The 23447-nt window shown below is 39.4% G+C and overlaps 3 protein-coding genes across 3 annotated transcripts; 1 reads left to right on the top strand and 2 right to left on the bottom strand.

The window, feature by feature from the left end:
- Window positions 1-1024: 1024 nt before the first annotated feature.
- On the bottom strand, window positions 1025-1886 carry LOC140817267 (uncharacterized). The gene is made up of 2 exons (XM_073176905.1): window positions 1455-1886; window positions 1025-1399 (listed from the first exon to the last, which is right to left on the bottom strand). Exons 1-2 carry the CDS (start codon window positions 1884-1886, stop codon window positions 1025-1027), a joined length of 807 nt encoding a protein of 268 aa, XP_073033006.1.
- Window positions 1887-16115: 14229 nt separating this feature from the next.
- On the top strand, window positions 16116-21997 carry LOC140816588 (mitogen-activated protein kinase homolog NTF4-like). The gene is made up of 6 exons (XM_073175945.1): window positions 16116-16353; window positions 16449-16578; window positions 19342-19479; window positions 20287-20619; window positions 21192-21372; window positions 21653-21997. Exons 1-6 carry the CDS (start codon window positions 16145-16147, stop codon window positions 21826-21828), a joined length of 1167 nt encoding a protein of 388 aa, XP_073032046.1. The 5' UTR covers window positions 16116-16144; the 3' UTR covers window positions 21829-21997.
- Window positions 21998-22280: 283 nt separating this feature from the next.
- On the bottom strand, window positions 22281-23122 carry LOC140815871 (protein MEI2-like 6). Its single transcript, XM_073174871.1, has 3 exons — window positions 23040-23122; window positions 22782-22944; window positions 22281-22698 (listed from the first exon to the last, which is right to left on the bottom strand). Exons 1-3 carry the CDS (start codon window positions 23048-23050, stop codon window positions 22534-22536), a joined length of 339 nt encoding a protein of 112 aa, XP_073030972.1. The 5' UTR covers window positions 23051-23122; the 3' UTR covers window positions 22281-22533.
- Between the last annotated feature and the right edge of the window lie 325 nt (window positions 23123-23447).

Genomic DNA, 23447 nt, shown 5'->3' with positions numbered 1-23447 from the left:
AGGTGTGTTCTTGATACGTGATTGCTTGTTTTCCCTTTTCTACTGTTGTATTGAGATTATATTGAATTTTCTCGAAACTCTGGAACGATTAGAAACCCACATTTCAAGATATTGATTTTGTCTCTAAAAATTCTGTAGGTTTCATTGAAATTTCTTCATCATTAGTTAGAATACATTTTGGTTACATCAATAATTTGAGTGCGGAATAGCTGATACCGCTGTAGTTTTCCTTCCGTTCGTTTTTTTTTCGGTTACATCAACTACTTGTATTTTTTTATATTGTCTTCAATTGTTTGCATACTCTGATTCTGACCGGGCATCGTGCCCTATGAGCCGCAAGTCCATTACAGGTTATGTTATTAATCTTGGATCTTCTTTGGTTTCTTGGAAATCTAAGAAGCAACGCACTGTTACTAGATCTTCCGCCGAAGCGGAGCAACCATCGATGGCCTCTGTTGCTTGTGAAATTATTTGGTTGTGTGTTGTTCTTACAGATATAGGGGACGTTTTCCCAAGAAAACACTAACTCGTCGTGATAATCAGGCCACTTTACATATTGCCGCAAATCTATTATATCATTAGCATACCAAACACATTGAAATTGATTCAATTTATTTGAGAAAAAATTTGTGAACCTGCTACGGCTCATGTTTCCACTCATTGTCTGCCCGTAGACAACTTAACCAAGGCTTTGGGTTCGGATAAGCATCACTTTCTTATGTCCAAGCTTGGTACGATCAACATACTTGCTTGCAGCTTGAGGAGGATGTTCGCTGCTGTCGAGAATAGGGATTATTTAGGGAAGGTTTGAGCTGTAAATCAAGTAGATATGGTAAATAGGTATCAACTAGTTGTCAAGTTTATTTTTAGGTAGTTTTATTTTAGGTTGATATTCTTTCCCTCTAAATTAGAATTTCTATCCCAAGATATTGGACTGTAATTATGCTGTAAATTACTATAATGGCAATCTCAATAGTAAAAAAATTTATCCCCTCAAATTGTCTCTTTCAAGTTGGTATCAGAGTCAGGTTTCTTGGGTGTGACGCGGCTTGTTGCAATATTCACACCATACACTTGCTTTCTCCTCTAGTTTACGTAGGTTGGCAGCACCTCTGCGCATGTTTAGGCCTGTAGAAATAAGAGCAGAACCTTCAACGGTAGCAGCAGGTCCCTTCTTGCCGAGCATAACATTCCTCCGACTCTCCTCCCTCCTAACTTTAGAGAAGACTTCGCCAAGGGATGGCAGCGGCCTCCTACCGATAATTCTCCCCCTCACCTCGTCGAACTCAACATTGAGGCCAGCCAAGAACTTGAAGATACGATCATCTTCCACTGTTTTCTTGTGGTGTTGTCCATCTTCAGCATTCTTCCACTCATAAGCATCAAAGAGATCAAGGTCCTGCCAGATTCTCTTCAAGGAGTTGAAGTACTTGGTGACTGTTTCTTCTCCTTGCCGGCCGTAATTCACCAAGTTTGAGAGTCAACTCAAAAATTTGGGACTGATTCCCTAAATCAGAATACATCTGATTTATATTTTCCCATAACTCATATGCCGTAGGAAAACACATATAATTTGCGCCAATCTCCTCTTCCATGGAGTTTACCAGCCACGTCATTACCATGGAATTTTCGGCATCCCATGTAGCATACATTGGGTCATCTTCAGACGGAGCTTTCTTGTCACCCGTTAAATATCCCGTCTTTCCTCGGCCCCGGATATACATTCTCACCGACCGAGACCAACGCAAGAAGTTGTCGCCGTTCAACTTGATGGTGGTTATTTGAACAGGGTGTGAATCAGAGGTTGTTTTTGGCATATCTCTAGTCACTGTGGGTTGTGAGGAAGAATGAGGAATGGTGGTGGATTCGCTAGAATGTTCTAGCATGGTTCTGGTTTAGGGTAATGGCGCAAAAAAATTCTGGGCAGAAAAGAGTCGCTCTTACTTGAAGTTGCTAGGGCCATAGTGTTTTACATGAATGTTCCAAAATACTTGTGGGAAGATGCAATTTTAACTGCAGCATATTTAATTAATAGGATGCCTACACGAGTTTTAAGATACATCACTCCGCTGGGCTGTTTGAATTTTTTTTTTCCGGAATCTAAAATCAATTCGGATTTACCACTAAAAATATTTGGCTGCACCTCATATGTTCACATACCTAAGAGATCCCGGTCGAAATTGGATCCTAGGGCAGAAAAATATGTCTTTTTAGGATATGTTGCAAATCGCAAAAGCAACAAATTTTTTAATCCTCACACGAAACATTTTTTTTTATTAAAATGGATGCCACCTTCATGGAAACAAAACCATATTTTACCAAAAATTTAATTCAGGGGGAGAATAATCTAAAGGAACCAAATTTTTGGGAAATATCCGAACCTCTTCCAAATTGGTTATTGACCAACCTCTTGATGTGAGAACCCAAATTTTTGGGCACATAATTAATTAAATATAGACATGTAAAAGAATTTATTTTCGAGTCATAATAAATTTGAAAATATAAATAATACATGGAAATCGAAATCCAGTGCAAGATACACAGTAAATTAATGCTGGATATCCACCTAATTGGAAATATTATATTGTATATAAGGAAGTTTTCTCAATAAGGAAGCTAGCAAATTTGCAATACAGTCCAGATACGTCACGAACCTGTACAAGAAAGCAGTCTACGTTCATCCGAGAGAGATTAGTGCAATCACCCATTTGATTAGCCATCAGCGTCATTCGTGGAGCGACTTCAGAGCTTACCTTGTAAGCTGATTTTCCGTGGCTATAAATAGGAGGACTCTTCATTCAGAACTTGCACTCCCAAATCTCGAAATCCTCTCTAGCATCACCGTATTTTCGAAGCTTTCATCCTCAAGTAGCGAAGCTCTGCCGCAATGTAGTGACCCGTTCCAGAATCACCTACTAATCAAGAACTAAGCATGCAACTAACTTAATTAATAATAATCAGAGATAACAGCGGAAATATGGCCAACGACAAATAGTTATACAACCCAATCGAAATCAGAACAACTCAAAAATATTCGGTACAACCATATCGAATAGAATAGTACTGAAAACTAAACCAACCAGCTACTCACTGTCCTCCTCCTGCTCTTCCTGAGCCATCCAACCTGAGGCCTGCCCCGTGGGAATGGGGTGTCCAAGATAAACAAAACCGAGGACGTGAGCGATAAGAACGCCCAGTACAAAAGCATGAGTATACAAACCTATATGAAATGCACATGCTATGATATGATACCAGGGTAGGTCAAGAAACAGGAGTAACAAAGGATCTCAATATGCTCAGTCTAGAGGCGCCAAGTGGATAGTGCCGCGCGGTACTCCTCTGGGTCACTGCATCCACTACAAGAACAGACGTGGACCAAAAATGTCCCGGATCACCGAAGCCCTCCCGACCCGTCGGCCACTGTGTACTCTCGGTGTCCATGCGTCCACAAGACAAGACAGGGCTGAGCGGCCCCACAAGATATAGCTTATCTCGAAAGAGATACAGCTCAACAATAAAGGCTATCTCGAAGGAGATACGGCTCAACATGAAATGCAACATGCATCATAAAGCGTGACATAATAGCATGCATCATATGACATATATCAATGCACCACATAATCATGCAACACATATAAGAATGTATACTCGACCAGGATATCTCGGATAGTACTTTCGTACCTCAAACCAGCAGATCCTAACAATCAGTCCTAGACTCACGCCTGCGTCCGCAGTCAGCCCACTGGTGCCGCTAGCTCCAAACTAGAGCACAGCTCCGCTACAACACTAGTAGCTCCCCGCTAGTGCCCGAACCTCGGAAAAAGACTAGAACCTGTCAGAAACGACTGAAAAGCTCTGGAACACTCTGAAATGGCGAGTCACAAATGAAGCCTCGCGCCTCTATTTATAGCCAACGTTCGGACGATCCGATCCACTTCGGACTCTCCGATCTGGCACACTTCGGACGGTCCGAACCCTGATCGGACGATCCGAATCTTGCATGATTTCCACGAGTACAGCCACCTGTCTCGGACGATCCGAACCCCAATCGGACGATCCGAACTTTACCACGTGTCCAGAACCCTTCCACGTCTTCCAGACACCTGTCTCGGACGGTCCGAACCCACTTCGGATGATCCGAACCCTCTTCGGACGATCCGAACCTGGTTCGGTCCTTCCGATCCCACCGAAAAATATAATTAATCCAATAATTAACTCAAATTAGGTATCGGGATACTACATTCTCCCCCCCTTAAAAAGATTTCGTCCTCGAAATCAGGTTTATAGGATGAACAAAACGGAATAACAACATCGTTATTACATCTCACTTGTTGTTGAACACAACTGATATTTCGATTACAACTGAAAACACAAACATATACAAAGCATAACTCAAAAGAGCTCTGGAAGCTCCGAACGCATACGACTCTCTAGCTCCCAAGTGGCTTCTTCAGTGCCTCTGCGCTGCCACTGAACTAAGACAAGAGGAATGATCTTATTCCGCAACACCTTGTCTTTGCGATCTAGAATCCGAACTGGTCGTTCCACATAAGACAAATCCGAATTTAGTTGAACTTCAGAGGGATGCAAAATGTGAGACTCATCTGCTACGTATCGTCTCAACAAAGATACGTGGAACACATCATGAATACTTGATAGATACGGCGGCAACGCAAGTCTGTAAGCCAAATCTCCCACGCTTTCCAATATTTCAAATGGACCAATAAATCTCGGAGACAGCTTACCTTTGAGACCAAATCTCAAAATCCTGCGAAAAGGCGAAACTCGGAGAAACACTTTCTCACCTGGCTGAAAATAAAGAGGTCGCCGCTTGGTGTTCGCATAACTAGCCTGTCGATCCTGAGCAGTCTTAATCCGCTTCTTGATTACTGCAACCTTATCAATAGCCTGCTGGACTAACTCCGGTCCCTCAACATGTCGTTCCCCAACTTCGTCCCAGAATAATGGAGTACGACAACGTCGCCCATACAACGCCTCAAATGGTGCCAAACCAATACTACGATGATAGCTGTTGTTGTACGCGAACTCAATCAAAGGCAAATGATCTTGCCAAGCGGGTCCGAAATCCATAACACAAGCTCGCATCATATCCTCAAGTGTACGGATAGTCCTCTCCGTCTGACCGTCGGTCTCTGGATGATAAGCCGTACTCAAACTTAGTGAAGTACCCAATGCCGACTGGAAACTACCCCAAAATCGTGAGGTAAAACGAGGATCTCTGTCACTAACAATACTGACTGGCACTCCATGCAAACGTAAAATCTCTTGAATATACAAGCGAGCCATACGATCGAAAGTGAAATCACGGTTATATGGCAGAAAATGAGCAGACTTGGTGAGTCGATCCACCACTACCCAAATAGCATCACTATTCCTCGAAGACAATGGTAAGTGAGTAATGAAGTCCATCGCGATATGCTCCCACTTCCATTCGGGAATAGGTAAGTTCAACAATAATCCTCTCGGTCGACGGTGCTCTGCCTTAACCTGCTGACAAACAAGACACTTGGAAACAAACTGATAAACGCTGCGCTTCATCCCTTTCCACCAAAATCGTGTCCTCAAATCTTTATACATCTTATTGCTTCCCGGATGAACACTCAACTTGCTTCGATGGGCCTGAGATAAGATCTCTTCCCTCAAAGTATCATCCTCTGGTACCACAACTCGATTAGACAAACACAGAAGACCATTAGACTGATAATGGAAATTGCTATCTCCACCAACCAATCGGGCTAATCTCTGAGTCTTGAGATCAGACATCTGTGCATCTCGAATCCGAGCGAACAAAGCTGGCTCAGATAAAATGGTAGCAACACGAATGCTCTCCATACCTTTCCGATGTTTGAAATTAAATCCCAATGAACAACAATCCTGGATAGTACTAATCATAGCACTGGTCTGAAGTGCAGAGATTCTCACCTTGCGACTAAGAGCATCGGCTGTGAGATTCGCAGAACCTGGATGGTATTTGATCTCGCAGTCATAATCTTTAAGTAGATCCATCCAACGACGTTGTCTCATGTTCAACTCAGCCTGAGTGAACAGATACTTCAGACTCTTATGATCAGTAAAAATTTCAAACTTAACCCCGTACAAGTAATGACGCCAGATCTTCAGCGCGAACACAATAGCAGCTAATTCTAGATCATGAATAGGGTACTTCTCCTCGTGAGGTTTTAACTGCCTGGATGCGTAAGCGATCACATGATCATTCTGCGTCAACACACACCCTAAGCCTTGAAAAGAGGCATCGGTGTAAACACTGAACCCATCAGATCCTGACGGTAACGCCAAAACAGGTGCAGAAGTCAGAAGTCGACGAAGCTCTCTGAAACTATCTTCGCACTCAGATGACCACTCAAATGGGACATCCTTCCGAGTAAGTTGCGTCAATGGTCTAGCTACCTGAGAGAAATTCACAATGAAGCGACGATAATACCCTGCCAAACCTAGAAAACTACGGATCTCAGCCACCGTCGTAGGACGTGACCAATTCAGCACTGCCTCAATCTTGCTAGGATCCACAGAAATTCCTTCCTTGGAAATCACATGACCAAGGAATACTACACGATCAATCCAGAACTCGCACTTACTCAGCTTAGCATACAATTGCTTCTCGCGAAGAATCTGCAACACAATCCTCAAGTGCTGGATATGCTCTTCCACACTGTGAGAATAAATCAAGATATCGTCGATGAAAACCACAACAAACTGATCTAGAAAATCCCGAAAGACTCGATTCATCAGATCCATGAACACCGCTGGCGCATTTGTCAATCCGAATGGCATAACTAGAAACTCGTAATGCCCATATCGAGTACGAAATGCAGTCTTGGAAATATCATCATCTCTGACTCTCATCTGATGATAACCCGATCGCAAGTCAATCTTGGAGTAAACAGAGGTACCCTGAAGCTGATCGAACAAGTCCTCGATACGAGGTAATGGATACTTGTTTTTGATCGTCACTCGATTCAGCTGGCGATAATCAATGCACAATCGCATAGATCCATCTTTCTTCTTGACAAACAAGACTGGAGCTCCCCAAGGTGAAACACTCGGGCGAATATAACCTTTATCAAGAAGATCCTGCAATTGCTGCTTCAATTCTCTCATCTCTGACGGAGCAAGACGATAGGGGGCACGAGAAATCGGTGCAGTCCCTGGCATTAACTCAATGCCAAATTCCACCTCTCTAACCGGAGGAAAACCAGGAATCTCATCTGGAAAAACATCAGGAAATTCACAAACCACTGGAATATCATCTATACCAACACTACCTGTGGATGAATCAATCGCATAGATGAGGTAGCCTTCCCCGCCCGCCTCTAAAGCACGACAGGCTTTCAGAGCAGATACCACCGGCATCGGAGGTCGCGCTCCCTCACCATAGAAAAACCAACTAGAGCTCTCAGTCGTACGAAACTGAACAAGCTTCTGGTAACAATCCACGGTAGCTCGGTAGGTAGTCAATAGGTCTATACCTAGAATACAATCAAAATCTTCCATCTCTAGGATCATAAGATTCGCAATCAATTCGTTACCCTTAAAATCTAAGGGACAACCCATCACTAGACACTTTGCTAACACCGAATGACCCATCGGGGTAGAAACGGAAAGAATGACGTCTAGAGAAACATATGGTAACTTATGACGCTTAACAAATCGTGCAGAAATGAATGAATGTGATGCTCCGGTATCAATAAGAACAACAGCAGGAATACCGCATAAACGAAAAGTACCTGCTATGACTCTCTCTGTCTCATCTGCAGCCTGATCCTGGTTCAGCGCAAAAACCTGACCTTGGGCACGAGGTCGAAGATTTGAACTACCCACTGCCTGACCCTGCCTCCTCTGCTGAACAGTCGTCTGAGATCCGGAACCAGATCCTGCTCCACCTCGCAACTGAGGACAATTCTTCTTGAGATGACCCATCTCTCCGCACTGAAAACAAGCTCCCGCGGCTGATCGGCATTGCTCCGATGGATGGTTCTTCCCGCAATGCACACAAGAAACCTTCTGCTTCCCAAAGCGAAAAACACCGCTAGATCGAGATCCAGATCCAGAAGAAGAAGAAGAACCAGATTTCTTGAAAGACTGAGATCGAGGGCTCAAAGTACTCGGAGGTCTAGAAGAAAGAATAGCCCTACCACGCTGGAGACTGATCTCTGCCTGGCGACACCGGTTCACTAACCCATCATAAGAAGTAGGATTATCACAGACAGTGACTCGATCAAAAATCTCCTGGTTAAGACCCTGGAGGAAATGGTCATACTTGGCCTCAGAACTGCCACTGATATGAGGGGCAAAGGGTAACAACTCGAAGAACTTCTGCTGATATTCATCAACAGACATACTCCCCTGCTTAAGATTCAGGAGCTCAATCGTCTTTGCCTGGCGAAGGGCTGGAGGAAAATACAGCTGCATGAAAGCTGTACGGAAATCGGCCCAAGTCACCCTACCCTGAGACTGGACTATCGGCGCAGAAGTCGATCGCCACCACTTGCGCGCACGGCCCTCGAGAAGAAAACTAAGGGTCTCCATCCTCTGCTCCTCGGTGCACTGGAATGCACGGAAACAACTCTCCATGCGCTCTAACCAATCCTCAGCATCATCGGGAGTCTCACCGCCGACTAAAGGCTTAGGCCCCATCTGAATGAAACGGTGCAAATCAAAACGCCTAGGACCATCCCGACGATGACGATGTTCACGATGGCGCCTACGATCGTCCTGGTCACCCCAACGACCTACACTTCCCTGACTACTCTCATCACCAAAGTGGTCAGCCATCGCTACAAGATAGAATGGGGAAAATGGTAAAATGGTCAATGAAAATCCCAAAACAGAAATCTATATCCCAAAATCGTAAGCATGCTCTGATACCATAAATGTAGTGACCCGTTCCAGAATCACCTACTAATCAAGAACTAAGCATGCAACTAACTTAATTAATAATAATCAGATATAACAGCGGAAATATGGCCAACGACAAATAGTTATACAACCCAATCGAAATCAGAACAACTCAAAAATATTCGGTACAACCATATCGAATAGAATAGTACTGAAAACTAAACCAACCAGCTACTCACTGTCCTCCTCCTGCTCTTCCTGAGCCATCCAACCTGAGGCCTGCCCCGTGGGAATGGGGTGTCCAAGATAAACAAAACCGAGGACGTGAGCGATAAGAACGCCCAGTACAAAAGCATGAGTATACAAACCTATATGAAATGCACATGCTATGATATGATACCAGGGTAGGTCAAGAAACAGGAGTAACAAAGGATCTCAATATGCTCAGTCTAGAGGCGCCAAGTGGATAGTGCCGCGCGGTACTCCTCTGGGTCACTGCATCCACTACAAGAACAGACGTGGACCAAAAATGTCCCGGATCACCGAAGCCCTCCCGACCCGTCGGCCACTGTGTACTCTCGGTGTCCATGCGTCCACAAGACAAGACAGGGCTGAGCGGCCCCACAAGATATAGCTTATCTCGAAAGAGATACAGCTCAACAATAAATGCTATCTCGAAGGAGATACGGCTCAACATGAAATGCAACATGCATCATAAAGCGTGACATAATAGCATGCATCATATGACATATATCAATGCACTACATAATCATGCAACACATATAAGAATGTATACTCGACCAGGATATCTCGGATAGTACTTTCGTACCTCAAACCAGCAGATCCTAACAATCAGTCCTAGACTCACGCCTGCGTCCGCAGTCAGCCCACTGGTGCCGCTAGCTCCAAACTAGAGCACAGCTCCGCTACAACACTAGTAGCTCCCCGCTAGTGCCCGAACCTCGGAAAAAGACTAGAACCTATCAGAAACGACTGAAAAGCTCTGGAACACTCTGAAATGGCGAGTCACAAATGAAGCCTCGCGCCTCTATTTATAGCCAACGTTCGGACGATCCGATCCACTTCGGACTCTCCGATCTGGCACACTTCGGACGGTCCGAACCCTGATCGGACGATCCGAATCTTGCATGACTTCCACGAGTACAGCCACCTGTCTCGGACGATCCGAACCCCAATCGGACGATCCGAACTTTACCACGTGTCCAGAACCCTTCCACGTCTTCCAGACACCTGTCTCGGACGGTCCGAACCCACTTCGGATGATCCGAACCCTCTTCGGACGATCCGAACCTGGTTCGGTCCTTCCGATCCCACCGAAAAATATAATTAATCCAATAATTAACTCAAATTAGGTATCGGGATACTACACGCAATCTCACCATTCACGTTTCCTTGAGCAGTCAGAATACTGTAAGTGGGCTTTTGCTATGTATTTCTTTGTAACTTAAACTTTGTATAAGGATTTCATGACATACTTGTATGTGTGTCAGACCATTTTTTGGAAAATACTATTATATATTTTATAAAATCTCGATCGATGTACGATATGTTCTTCTATTTCCGATGTTCTTTGATTTTGCTGAGTTCATTCAAAAATTCCGATAAGTGTTGTTTGATACATCTGATTCTGTGGTGCACTGTTATGATTCGAGTGGGATATGGAACGACGATTGTAAATTTATATGGCCCCCATCAGTGGGTATAAAACTGTGTTTCGGCCCCCATCAGTGGGTATAAAACTGTGTTTTGGCCTCACCCCTTAGAGGACTAACATATTGGGGACAATTTGACCATGGAAAACGAGATGAGTAACAGTGTTTTCGTTTGTTCTGATTCGTTCTGTTCTGAATTGTCTGATAATCTCTGTTTCGCACTTCGATTCCGATTCTGATCTGATATAAGATACTATGTTTTGAAAAATCAGTTTGGAATATGGGTTTTAAATTATATTTATATGTATTTGTGGTAATTGATCGGCCCCCACTTGCTGAGTGTTTCCCAAACACTCACCCCTTACATTTCTCCCCAGATAAGAATGAAGATCAAGTAGACGAGGATGAAATAAGACATGCTTTGGAGTTGGTGAGGAAGCCTTGAGATATGAAGATTTCTCGCTTATGTTCTTCCTAAGTTTCGATTCAAGTTGTACACTGCTTCCCCACATTTTATTTCGTTTTGGAATTTATCACTGTAAGACAAGATTATTTTGAGTTATTTATGAAATAGACTGGTTTTGGTTTATACTGAACTACGAGGCTTGTTGTTTGACGATTATGTGATTGTTGAACAACGCCGGTGTCGACTAACCCCGGTCTCGGGGCGTGACACTCTTGACTTTCAAAATGAAAAAAATGGGGAGTCTAAATCCACAATTGTTGACAGTGAAATTGGTCTGTCGGAAAAAGAAATACTACGAATGGAGAAGAACCGAAATATTCTTGAACCTGTGGTTTATTCTAGGAGAAATGTCCTCAGAAGAATCGGAGATGAATTAATTATTCCAGCACAAGCTTCATTGGAAGCCTCGGGCAAAGAAACTATGGATACTCCAGGTACCTCTTTTTTTCCTCAGTCACAGAAAACCATTCCTCTATCTGTTATTCTTGAGCCTTCCCATTGCCTTTCGAAAAGGTACTCGAACCTGCACCAAATACCCTATTGCCAGATATATAACCTATGATCATTTATCCGAAACACATAAGGCATTTACTACTAATATCTCGAAACATGTTGTGCCTAGAAACATTCAGGAAGCACTAGAGGACCAGGATTGGAAATTAGCGGTGTTCGAAGAAATGAAGGCCTTAAAGAAGAATGGTACTTGGGAAATTGTTGAAGCACCTAAGGATCAGAAGATAGTAGGATGCAAATGGGTTTTCACAATAAAGAGCAAAACAGATGGTAGTGTAGAGAGATATAAGACGAGACTTGTAGCAAAAGGCTTTACGCAGACATACGGAATAGATTACCAGGAAACATTTGCTGCTGTTGCAAAAATTAACTCAATTCGAGTACTATTGTCACTTGCGGTTAATCTCAATTGGCCCTTGTATCAGTTGGATGTTAAAAATGTCTTCCTAAATGTAGATCTAGATGGAGAGGTGTTTATGAGACTCCCTCCGGGTTTTGAACCAAAGTTTGGACTTGGCAAGGTGTGTAGACTGAACAAGTCCCTGTATGGTCTTAAGCAGTCTCCAAGGGCATGGTTTGAATGTTTTGGCAAGGCTGTGAAGCGACTTGGTTATGTTCAAAGTTAAGCTGATCACACCATGTTTTACAAACACTCAAAGGAAGGTAAAACTGCTGTGTTAATTGTATATGTTGATGGTATCATCTTAACAGGGAGTGACTACGAGGAACTTGGAGAGCTTAAAGGGAGGTTTGCAAAAGAATTCGAAATCAAGGACTTGGGAGTGTTGAAGTACTTTCTTGGAATGGAGTTTGCAAGATCCAAGGAAGGTATATTTGTCAATCAACGCAAATATGTCCTTGATTGTTGACTGAAACAGGTATACTAGGATGTAAGCCGGCTGAGACGCCTATGGAGCCCAACGTCAAACTGCAACCAGTTGGGACAGAATCTGTAAAGGAGAGGGAGCGCTATCAGAGACTTGTCGGGAGGCTCATTTATTTATAACACACTCGACCTGATATAGCCTTCCCCGTGAGTGTAGTCAGCCAATTCATGCACTCGCCTGGGTCAGAACACTTCAAAGCAGTGTACAGGATCCTAAGGTATTTGAAGGGAACACCAGGTAAAGGTCTTCTGTTTAAACGTCGGGGACATCTGCAAGTTGAAGCCTATAATTATGTTAAATTTATAATTACTCCTTTAGATCTGAATTGTGCTAATATATATGATTTTGGAAAATTTATAATTATTAGATGTAGTTAGATGTGGTCATTGGGTTTTTCAGGTCTACTAAAAAAAGTTGATAATTTACTAAAGCAATAAAAAATATATCCAAGACTTGCAATGGAAGGTTACCTGCAAATATTTATAACTACAATCAAGATTTTAAATAGCGTAGAATCATTATAATAATAATTATCGATTGTTTCATAAAGTTACAATTGAATATCTATATTGATTTGTAACGACATGCAGCAAAATTTATTATTATTATATATCAAATGAACAGAATTCATGGCAAGTTTAGTTGCTTGCATTACAATACCATCCATCACATTTCGCCGTTTTCTGACAAAGCTTCCCTGATCGCAACAAAAACTCACTGTGTACATGTCAATTTTATAAAAAAAATATTTTATTTAAGTCACTCAAAAAATATATTATTTTTTTAATGTAAACATAAGTATAGATTGACTCGTCTCACGAATAAAAATATGTTATACGATCTCACAAAAAACCGACAAATTTGCTGGCACAGTGACAATCAGCTTTTCAATTATGAATAGTCCTTTTATTTAGTCTTATTATTAAATTAAACTACATTTAATTATACACATCCCTCTTAATTTTAATGTTTTTTTTTAAAGTTAAGATCTCTCATTTTTCTCTTCCAAATTTTTTTCTCATTTCTACTGTTATTTATAAATATTAAAATATTTCCACTTGTTTTTTAAAAAATAAACATTTGACATAATGGTTTTTTAGTAAGGAAAGTCTCATACTCAATATCACATGGGGAATATGTTGGGTTAAGCGTGCATGAGTGAGAGGAATAATGAGATTTGTGACCTCCTGGGAAGTTCTCATGTGTCAAGCTGCTGACGTTGCGCCGCTTGATCTGGTTGGCTAAGTGGCCGTAAAAGAATGACACCAGATCTTAACGGTTAATAATGTCTCTGCTGAGGACAGGACCGACGGTAGGGAAAGGATAAGACTGATCTCTAAGGGATATGAGACAGCACCAGCAGATAGACACACACCTCCTCAGACTCGTGGGCCTAACAGCCCGACTCATTAGCATCTAAGTATGTGCACTCTGCGCTTCCACAGGTATAAGGAAATAAATTTGCGCCTTGACTAATAGTTTTTGGTATAGTGATAAGCGCTTAATCTTAAAACAAGCATATATAATCAAACCCAAACTCTGAAGCTCAAACAATATATATGTCCCTTTATGATCTTTCAATTCATGACCGAAAACGTACAAATAAAAAAACAACAGAGTTCTACAAGTAAAAAGTCACTACAACACAATTAACTTTTCGCATCTTGGAATCAATAATAATGTGCATTGAAAACATGTTGCGGGTATTACTTTATAGTTTCTAGAGCATACACTTACACAAGCGTTGTGAACATTGTTACACTTTAAAAAAAATCGGAGTGTATTAAAAACACGTTACATGTTCTACTTTTTACCGCGTGTATCTATGAATGTACTGTTAATGACCTTATATAAACTACCATGTGCATAAAATACAAGTTGCGAATATTGTTTGTTTACGGCATGCACCAATATGTGCACTGTTAAGAGTTTAACCAAATTAATCTTCAAATGAGCTTTTCCACCAAATATTCTATGTGAAAATATGTATTATAATTTTATCCGGGAAAAATATATAAAATAATTATTTTTAAAAAGTCACCTTTAATTTTCCCCCGGTTCTGACTGGAACGCTTTGCCATTATAATCTTAAATTGAATGCCTTCGCCTGATATTGGTTGATATATAAAAAGATTCAGGTTTACTAAATGAAATTATAGATATTTCCCGAATCTTGCTAAATTTGTGAATTCTAATTTACGACCAAATTCGGAGTAATTAATTCATTGATAAATTATATTTATGCCATCACCATATTTTTTAGATTTTGAAATATAATATTATTGTGTTTAAGCTTATATAAATCCAAGTTTACGATGTTGTTGTTATATTACATTTGTCGGGTGGAAAAAGGTTGCAAAAACCCTAATCAAATGAAAACAAAACAATTGAAAAATTACATGATTAAAGTCTAATAAACCGCATTAAAATCACAATTATCCTTTGAAAATATAAATGGGTGTGGCCAATATTTTATTATTTAGTGGTTTTATTAGTATTGAAAAAGATTATTGTCTACGTGGTCATTAGGACACCCACATTGGTTGGTTAATGGGTGTTAATAACACACATTAATTTTCGTCCACCAATGTGGACGCAAGAATTAATAATCTTGGCTGACATGGCTGCCAAGAAATTCATTAGAATGAACGGCGTTAATTCGAAATTTGCGACGGTTTTTCGTAAACCATCGAAAATTTGCAACGGTTTTTCGTAAACCGTCGCAAATTGAAAAGCGTCAGTTTTTTTTAAAAAAAGGTCGCTATTTGCGACGGTTTTTTAACACCCGTCGCTAAGTGCGACGGTTTTTGAAAAACCGTCGCTAATTATCACCAACGGCTATTTTCAAACGGCAAAATTATGCACCAACGGCTATATTCGAAATTAAATACTACATATACTATGTACTAAAATTTACTCACTATATATACTAATCAATTTCTACAAATTCATCTCACAACATTTGTTGTAAAATTTTAAAAATATTAGAAAGATATTGAAATATTAAAAAAAAAATGAGGAAGTGGACAGTGGGACCCATAAATAATGAAAGTTGAAATTAAATGAATTTGAGTGTGTGTTAATAATGGGGAAGTGTTAATGTAATGAATATGTGATTCGTGGACCCCATCATTTTTGATGAGATGGAGAGTTATTAATATGGATTAATTCCGACGGATACGGATGCCCTTAGTTAATTATATATTTTTCCTATGCATATATATTTATATTTAATTATCGAAAGAATTAATTATTGTATTGTAAAAATAAATATAGCCGTGCGGCCCGTGCCTCGTCACCTGAGTGGGGCAAAACAAAATCTATATGTACACATTGGGACAGCGCAGCCGCATTCCCGTTGGATTTTCTCAACAGTCAGCTATTATATAAATTATTATATGCATAAATATATAAATTATTATATCTATATATATGCATTTTTTTGACTTGAAAAAATATAATAAACATTACTGTTATTATAAATTTTTAGAGTGTGACATCCGACAAAAATTTGTTAGATATTAACAAAATCTTTCAACAGCAATTCGTAAAATCGAAATTTTCCTTTAAAAAAGAAAATTCTAAATTTGATTTTTTTAAAAAAAGAATGAAGTGGGCCCCACAAATAGACATACGCATACACACTGGGACAAAATGAGGGGGAGGGAGAAATAGATACACTCGTGTGTTTCGTTTTGTTGTACAGTTACTAACAAGAATCAACAGAAATGGACAGTGACCCGCAGCCTCCGGAGACCCCGGTGCCGGCCGAGGAGCCGCCACCTCCTCCATCGCCCGCCACCGAAAGCACACCGCCCACACCGACCCATGGCGGTAGATTCGTTCACTATAACATCTTCGGTAACTTCTTCGAGGTCACCGCTAAGTACAAGCCCCCTGTAGCGCCCATCGGTAAAGGGGCGTACGGGGTCGTCTGGTAATATACTTTTGGCTTCTTCTGCTAAAATAACTATGCTGTGTATTTTTTCCATCATTAATGAAGTGCTGAATTTTGTTCTTTGGGTGCGTAAGCTCGGCTTTGAATTCGGAGACGAACCAGCTGGTGGCCATAAAGAAGATAGCGAATGCTTTTGCTAATAAAATCGATGCGAAGCGGACTCTACGTGAGATCAAGCTTCTTCGGCACTTGGAGCATGAAAACGTCAGTGGAATTATTTCTATGCGTAAAAATGTTTGCGTTTGGCATGTGCATTGTATGTAGCTATTTTTATATTAAAAATCATTCTCCTTGACTTCTTACTGATAGCGAATTGTGGATCAGGAAGTCATTTATTCTTTATTTTTGTTGACTCCAGTATTTTCGTGGATTTATCAAGTTTTTATTTAATCTTTTTTCTTTTTTTAATTACAAGATTTAATCTTTCTTTGTCTACTTTAATGGGTCATCATTTAATCTGTATAAAAAGAAGATGAACATTTTTGTAAGGTTGAAGAAACTGCAAATTTCTGACGGTTGTTTGTATATTTGTTGGCTGGATCGAGTATGACATTTTTAAAGCTTCTCAAAATTCTGTCTTTCAATTATTTTGTTCTGTTTAGGTACATTATATCTGGTTGATTATTAAGCCATGATAGAATATACCAAGAATGGTGCAATTGGTAGTGAGCGAGAGCCGAAAGTTGGGACTTAGTTCTACTCGATCAGTTATAGTTTTTTTTTTCCTGTGATTGAAGGAGTAAATTAAATGTCTTGGTTAACCATCAAATATATTTTTACACGTATGGATCGCGAATAAGTGTGTGATTTTATATTCTATTGCGATCACTTCGATAAAATATGAAATGGAATTGTTGTGAAACTGTTTGATGTGTATGCATTCAAGGGAAAGTAGTTTTCTGGGGGAATGATTCTACTTATAGTTCTATCAAGGAAAAATATTTGATTTTATTTATTCAAGTTTTTTGATTTGATATTTTCTTCCTAAAGTACCTATCAGCAAACATGTATCGCGAGGAAATTAGAGGTATTATAGAGTCGTCTAAGAATTTGGATGCCTAATGTTAATTACAAATTGAACTGGAAAATTTGGTTGAGAGGGTGACAATTACTATTTTTTATTGCACTCATTGAATGCTAGTTTGAGTTGGTAATTGTTTTAAAACAATGCCCTGGATCCTTATTTGAATAATGTTTCCTGATTACCAGATGTGGAAAAGTGGTTGTGCATTATTTGTATTTAAATTCATGATCTGACTATTAGTTTCACGCATGACATATATAGGAGATATCAGCTTTTTTTCCTTCTATCTCTCAAATTCAATGATTATTTCACACAAGAGTAAAGGTCGTATTTGACAGCGGGGAGGTAACTCGAAAAATGGCATGTGATTTATTTGAGTTAGTCTGACTTGCAAACATTAAAACACATGATAATAGCAGATTTTATATAAATACAAACTCTAAAACTCTTTACACAACTGAGATCTCGTTTTAATTGGCAATTTGTATGTTATGCACATGAACTAATAGGTCTAAAATCTCGGCCTTCAACATTAAGTAAATTGAAAATTACACAGCAAATACCTAAGGTGCTAATATAGTGCTAATTTTGAATGGGAATCCAAATCTCATGTAGAGTGCACGCTGTTTACGGATTTCATTATTTTTGCACGAATTTCTGACCATATGTGATTTTTTTCTTACTATTCAACTTGCATATTTTAAGAATTTACAATTGGAGTCATCCTTTCTTGTGAATTTTTTTATGTCTTACATCGAATATGATTAGTGTTAATATCACCAGGACATATTATTTCTATGCGATATAGATAGAAAATCAAGTGTCGTCCGAGACAGTTGGAACACAGAATTTTTTGGGTGGCAAAATTGATTTGATCAGATATTAATTATTACTTATTCATGATCCACATCGATCCAAATTGGAAAAATGAGCTGTGATCAGATTATTTAAGTAATTGTGAAATCGTGCCTAATGCATGATTAAACAAACGTCTCTAAATTTCGATAAGGGTGATCTAATGCATATGTGTCTCTCTGAGGCTCATGCAAACGCCTAATGCATGTGTGTGTCTCCGAGGCTAACTCTTCTTTTGATCATTTTGTACCTTATTGTGGCTGAAAGAGAAAAAAAATGATGACCAGGTACGTTATGGTTGCCAAAGTCATTTAATTCTCATAGAATAATACATTGTAAGATCCATTTGGTTGCTAACTTTGTATTGTGTCATTCACGCATCGATTTTTTTTTTGTCCAAGTGTGAATACATATAGTTTATATAAGGTGACTACTAAACAAAATAGAGCGTGAAATGTTGTTGATCTTTCTTTCCTTTTTTCTTTTATGGTGCTTTATTTTAGGGGGGGAGGGGGCACTGACCCCGCATTTCAGAGTTCAGTTGTAGATTGTACTGTTTTGCAATGAACTCAAGTGTTATAGAGTATTTCTTATTTGGTTACATCGTTTAAGAGGGTGATCACGAGTTTTACCGAGTGTTTGTGGTTTCTTGGAGCTTAAGGGAGTTTTTCGGCTCATGGTTTCTCAGTGCTTAAGGAAGTTGCTTGGCTCGACAAATTAAGTAAAATTTTATGCTACTCTGTCCTCTTATACTTTAGAGAACCATTTTTTACTTTTTTCTAGCAATTTTTTGTTTTGTAGCGTTGGAACGATAAATGAATTCAGAAATTATATAGTCTCAGTCGACTGTGAACTTGCCTTGGGTCCCAAATAACCGTTAAGTTTTTTTAGAAAAAATATTGGGGGATGTGATTGGTAAAATATTCGTACCACCATCACGTGCCATCTTATTCGTGCAATCTACATTCAGCGCGTTTAATAATGACACCTGCTCTTCATAATATTATTGACATTGAGAATTCAAGGCACAATTATTTATTCATTAGAATACAAGCCATATGGTAATTATGCGAATTTATATGTCGCAGATTGTGGCGATTAGAGATATAATTCCACCCCCGCAGAGAGAAACATTTAATGATGTTTATATTGTGTATGAACTCATGGACACTGATCTCCATCAAATTATTCATTCTAATCAAGCCTTGTCAGAGGAGCATCGCCAGGTTTGTTTCTAAAACACTGTCTTGAAATATTAAGAGGAATAAGTTGCTGCATCTTGAGTTTATAAGTCAGGGTCTTTGTGCCCTACAATGAAATTTTCTCTGTTGATCTGTATCAAACTGGCCAGGCCTTTTATGTTTCATGACTTATCTGCACTACCTATAAATTATTGTTGTGATTGACACTGGCTTGATTCAGGTGGACGTTTTCTTTTCTTAATTTTAAAAAACTTGATGTCAATGGAGAAGCATTTGACAAGATGATGCAAGTAGTGTGGGCATGATTACATCATTGTAGTGGTATGCTTTCTCATGTTCAAAAAACATGGTCGTTATACGACAACCAGATAAGTGATGAACATATCTGCTTGTGACACTTATGAAGGATAAAGTTGTCAGGTAACACGATTTAGCTGTGGGTTGATATTGTAATATATGGTTATAATGCTTTCCCAACATAATTTAAATGTTGAGTTGTTAGGGCGGAGTTGACGCAGTGTTTTGAGGAGAGATCTATTGTGAATATGATCATGTCAGGAGGTAAGAACAGGTGAATCTAAAAAAACAACTTTTTCCATTATATTGGGTGTAATTGGTGGGCTGAGTCGACATAGTCAAATAGGTCTCTTCCATATGTTTAATTGCTTCTATATGAACTGGAATGTATATGTTGTTAGTGAATAAACAGCCATTCTGCTTCTTGTAACGGACTTTTGCATCAGTTTGGCCAGTGTCTATCCATTTGTCGCCGAAACATGCTTCTCACACTTCTTTTATTACATGAGAGTAACAACTATATTGTTGGTGCAGTATTTCTTGTATCAGATCCTTCGTGGGTTGAAGTACATACACTCGGCGAAGGTTCTGCACAGGGACATGAAACCCAGCAATCTTATCTTGAATAGGAATTGTGATCTAAAGATATGTGATTTCGGATTGGCCCGTGTTACGTCTGAAACTGAATTTATGACAGAGTATGTTGTCACAAGGTGGTACCGTGCACCAGAGCTTTTGTTAAAGTCACGCGGTTATACTGCGGCCATTGATGTGTGGTCAGTCGGTTGCATTTTCATGGAAATGGTTAATCGTAAGCCATTGTTTCCTGGAAGAGATCAAGTGCATCAGTTTCGTCTGCTCATGGAGGTGTGTCTGCCTTTGTTTGCATTGTACTATTTGAATTTCTAGTAACGACATTAAAATGTTTTATCATTCTATTTTTTTAAAAAAAGAATATCAACAATAATTATGACTATACTTCATGTAAATAATACATTCTCCTTTGCTGAAAAATCTCCAGAAAAGGAATTAGATGCAACTCCTTGATTATGGTGATGCAAATCTACATGTTTTGAGTTCGTCTTATTTGAACTTGAATACCGAGAGTGAAGACTGAGGAAATTACTTTGCTATTGATAGTTTTGTTCTTGAGTTTATTCTTGAACTCTATAGTATTACAAATGACACTCTTTCTTTTCATTTATCGTGTTTGCTGTGAACAGTCTATTTATAGTTCAAAACTAATACCAATGCTTGTTCACTGTCGGATGCAGCATCTTAATATCAATTTGATTTGAAATGTCCCCATTCTTCATTACATCCATGATGCTGCATATCGTCCAGAACATGGTTCCCCTTACTGGTTCATTTGATGTATTGCACTGCTACGAACACGATACCATGTCCCAGCGTTAATATGGAACTTCCTTGATTTTCAGCTGATTGGCACCCCTTCAGAGGCCGATCTGGAATTCCTGCATGAAAACGGGAAAAAATACATCAGGCAACTGCCACCATATCGACGACAATCATTTACTGAAAAGTTTCCTCATGTACCCCCGCTTGCTCTCGATCTCGTGGAGAAGATGCTGGCATTTGATCCTGGACGAAGGATTACAGGTATGGAACTCTCTCCTCTGTGAGAAATTGAAGTTCTGACCGAGTCCTCTTCTCTGGAATTGTGCGCTTGCCTGAGCTGCATTCCTTGATCCAGATATAAAGTGATATCATTTTTCTGTTGTTTCACATATACCGCCTCTTTAAATTTGGGAGAATGGTATCCAATGACATAGTTCTTTATCAGAGATTGGCCTGTTCCGTTAATCCTTCCTCAAATTGTCAATTTATGTCTCATTGTAATCAATTTTTGTGACGTGTGCGTGTGTGTTTGGGGTTTCAGTTGAAAATGCATTGGAACATCCATACTTGGAGTCTCTACATGACATCAATGACGAGCCTGTTTGCTTAAAGCCCTTTGACGACAACTTGGAGCAGAAAGACTTGACTGAAGAGCAGATAAAGGAGATGATCTACCAGGAGTCGATTGCATGCAATCCAGGGTATCAGCACATCTAAACAACTATTCCTTGCAAAATAATCCGTTATTCACATGTTTTGCAAGTAATGCCAACGCCATTCTTGCGATATCTGTGAATTTCGTGTGCATATATTAGTTCATCCGAAGCCCGGATGGCTTGAGCACAGGTGACTCCTTGGCAATAAAAACATTTGAGAAATAATAAAAGTCGGATACATTCGAAAAGTCGGATACATTCGAAACTTCTATAAACTCTTCTGGAAATTATTAGGTTGCCTGCCTATTCAAACATTTTCAGATAAATAAACGGCATTTATAAATAAATCGTTCTCCATTTTATAATGAAAATAATTAGGAAGTTCTTCTATCAAATGAGTCTCTCTCCAAATACATATCTAAAAGATAATGAGTTTTAAAGGTGGGATATATCACATTCCATAAAACTCTCATTGATCAAAGTACAACGTCTATCAAATCAAACTAAACCCATGTTTCCATTTCACCCCAGTTTATCAAGAAACCATAAACCCTAGGGGGAGAATGAAAACACAGGCAAGAAATTTCAACCCCACCCACACGCAAAATATCCAGATTAACTGCACATGTGCAGTATAATCTCTGAGATGTGAAAAAGTAAAAAGAAAACCTAGAATTCTTAGACGTAATCATGAATTAATATACATCGTACAACCCACAGAACCTACAACACACAACCTGGTACGGAATTATGAGTATCAGTAGCTCTAGCTCGAAAATCGGCGTTGAAGCTGTATATTTCCAAGAACCAGTGGCGGGCAAGGATTTGGATCGGATCCGTTTCGAGGTGGATCCAGAACTACTGGCAGAAAATCCAGTTCGCGGCAAGCAAATTCGGAGTTTTTAAATCTTCTCGTATAGACTTCTTTGCCCTAAGAAAACAACAAATAAAATTAGAACGAAAAGAATTTGATAAAAAAAAAAAAAGATTCTCTTTGGAAAACAAAAATTTTACCTGGATTCTTGCCCAAGTGATTTCACAAATTTTCTTGGATATAAAAGACCCGCTGTCACTCTCGACGGTTTCCCACTTGAAATTTTGCAGAATTTTCTTGAACTTGTTCGCAGCAATGGCAGTCGTAAAGTTAACAAATGCGTATCCCAAGTTACCCTTCTTTCTACAATTTATTATTATTATTGATTCAAAACATATGGAATCAGTACTCTGAAATATTTGACATTAATTAACTACGTGACAGTCTGAATAAATTACCTAAAATCCATGGGTAAATACAGAAAATCATACTCCAAAGAGTATGCACAGCAGTAACCATCCAGAAACTTTAGTATATCATCCCTTCTGGAAAATGAATCATTCAAAAATCAGATAAAGAAGCTCATTAATGTTTCATTATATTTGCATGAGCCAGTGTAGTAAATGATTACAACATTTAATGCAATAATACATGCCATGTATGTCGATGCAATACATGAATGAAGATAATTTAAACACGTCTTTAATGCATTATTAAATGCGATAGAGACATAAAGGATGGAAGTTGAAAAGATTTGTTTTTTTCTCAACAGTCTGTTCACTTCCAGGACGATAAAATTCCCAAAGGCGCAGACATAGTTAGTGGAACAGGATCTGAGAATCACAGGAGAAAACTTGCCATCCTTT

Source organism: Primulina eburnea, chromosome 16, assembly GCF_022965805.1.
Source record: "Primulina eburnea isolate SZY01 chromosome 16, ASM2296580v1, whole genome shotgun sequence".
NCBI lineage: Eukaryota > Viridiplantae > Streptophyta > Magnoliopsida > Lamiales > Gesneriaceae > Primulina > Primulina eburnea.
This window is presented reverse-complemented; position numbering and strand designations above follow the sequence as displayed.

What these genes read in the sequence shown, in the direction of transcription:
- LOC140817267 (XM_073176905.1), bottom strand. Translation starts at nt 1,886, where the DNA reads ATGCTAGAACATTCTAGCGAATCCACCACCATTCCTCATTCTTCCTCA. An exon ending in AACTTGGTGAATTACGGCCG is followed by an intron (nt 1,400 to 1,454) that starts GCAAGGAGAAGA and finishes AGAATCTGGCAG; the next exon opens with GACCTTGATCTCTTTGATGC.
- LOC140816588 (XM_073175945.1), top strand. Translation starts at nt 16,145, where the DNA reads ATGGACAGTGACCCGCAGCCTCCGGAGACCCCGGTGCCGGCCGAGGAG. An exon ending in TGTCAGAGGAGCATCGCCAG is followed by an intron (nt 19,480 to 20,286) that starts GTTTGTTTCTAA and finishes TTGTTGGTGCAG; the next exon opens with TATTTCTTGTATCAGATCCT. An exon ending in AGTTTCGTCTGCTCATGGAG is followed by an intron (nt 20,620 to 21,191) that starts GTGTGTCTGCCT and finishes CTTGATTTTCAG; the next exon opens with CTGATTGGCACCCCTTCAGA.
- LOC140815871 (XM_073174871.1), bottom strand. An exon ending in TCACTTGGGCAAGAATCCAG is followed by an intron (nt 22,699 to 22,781) that starts GTAAAATTTTTG and finishes TTGTTTTCTTAG; the next exon opens with GGCAAAGAAGTCTATACGAG.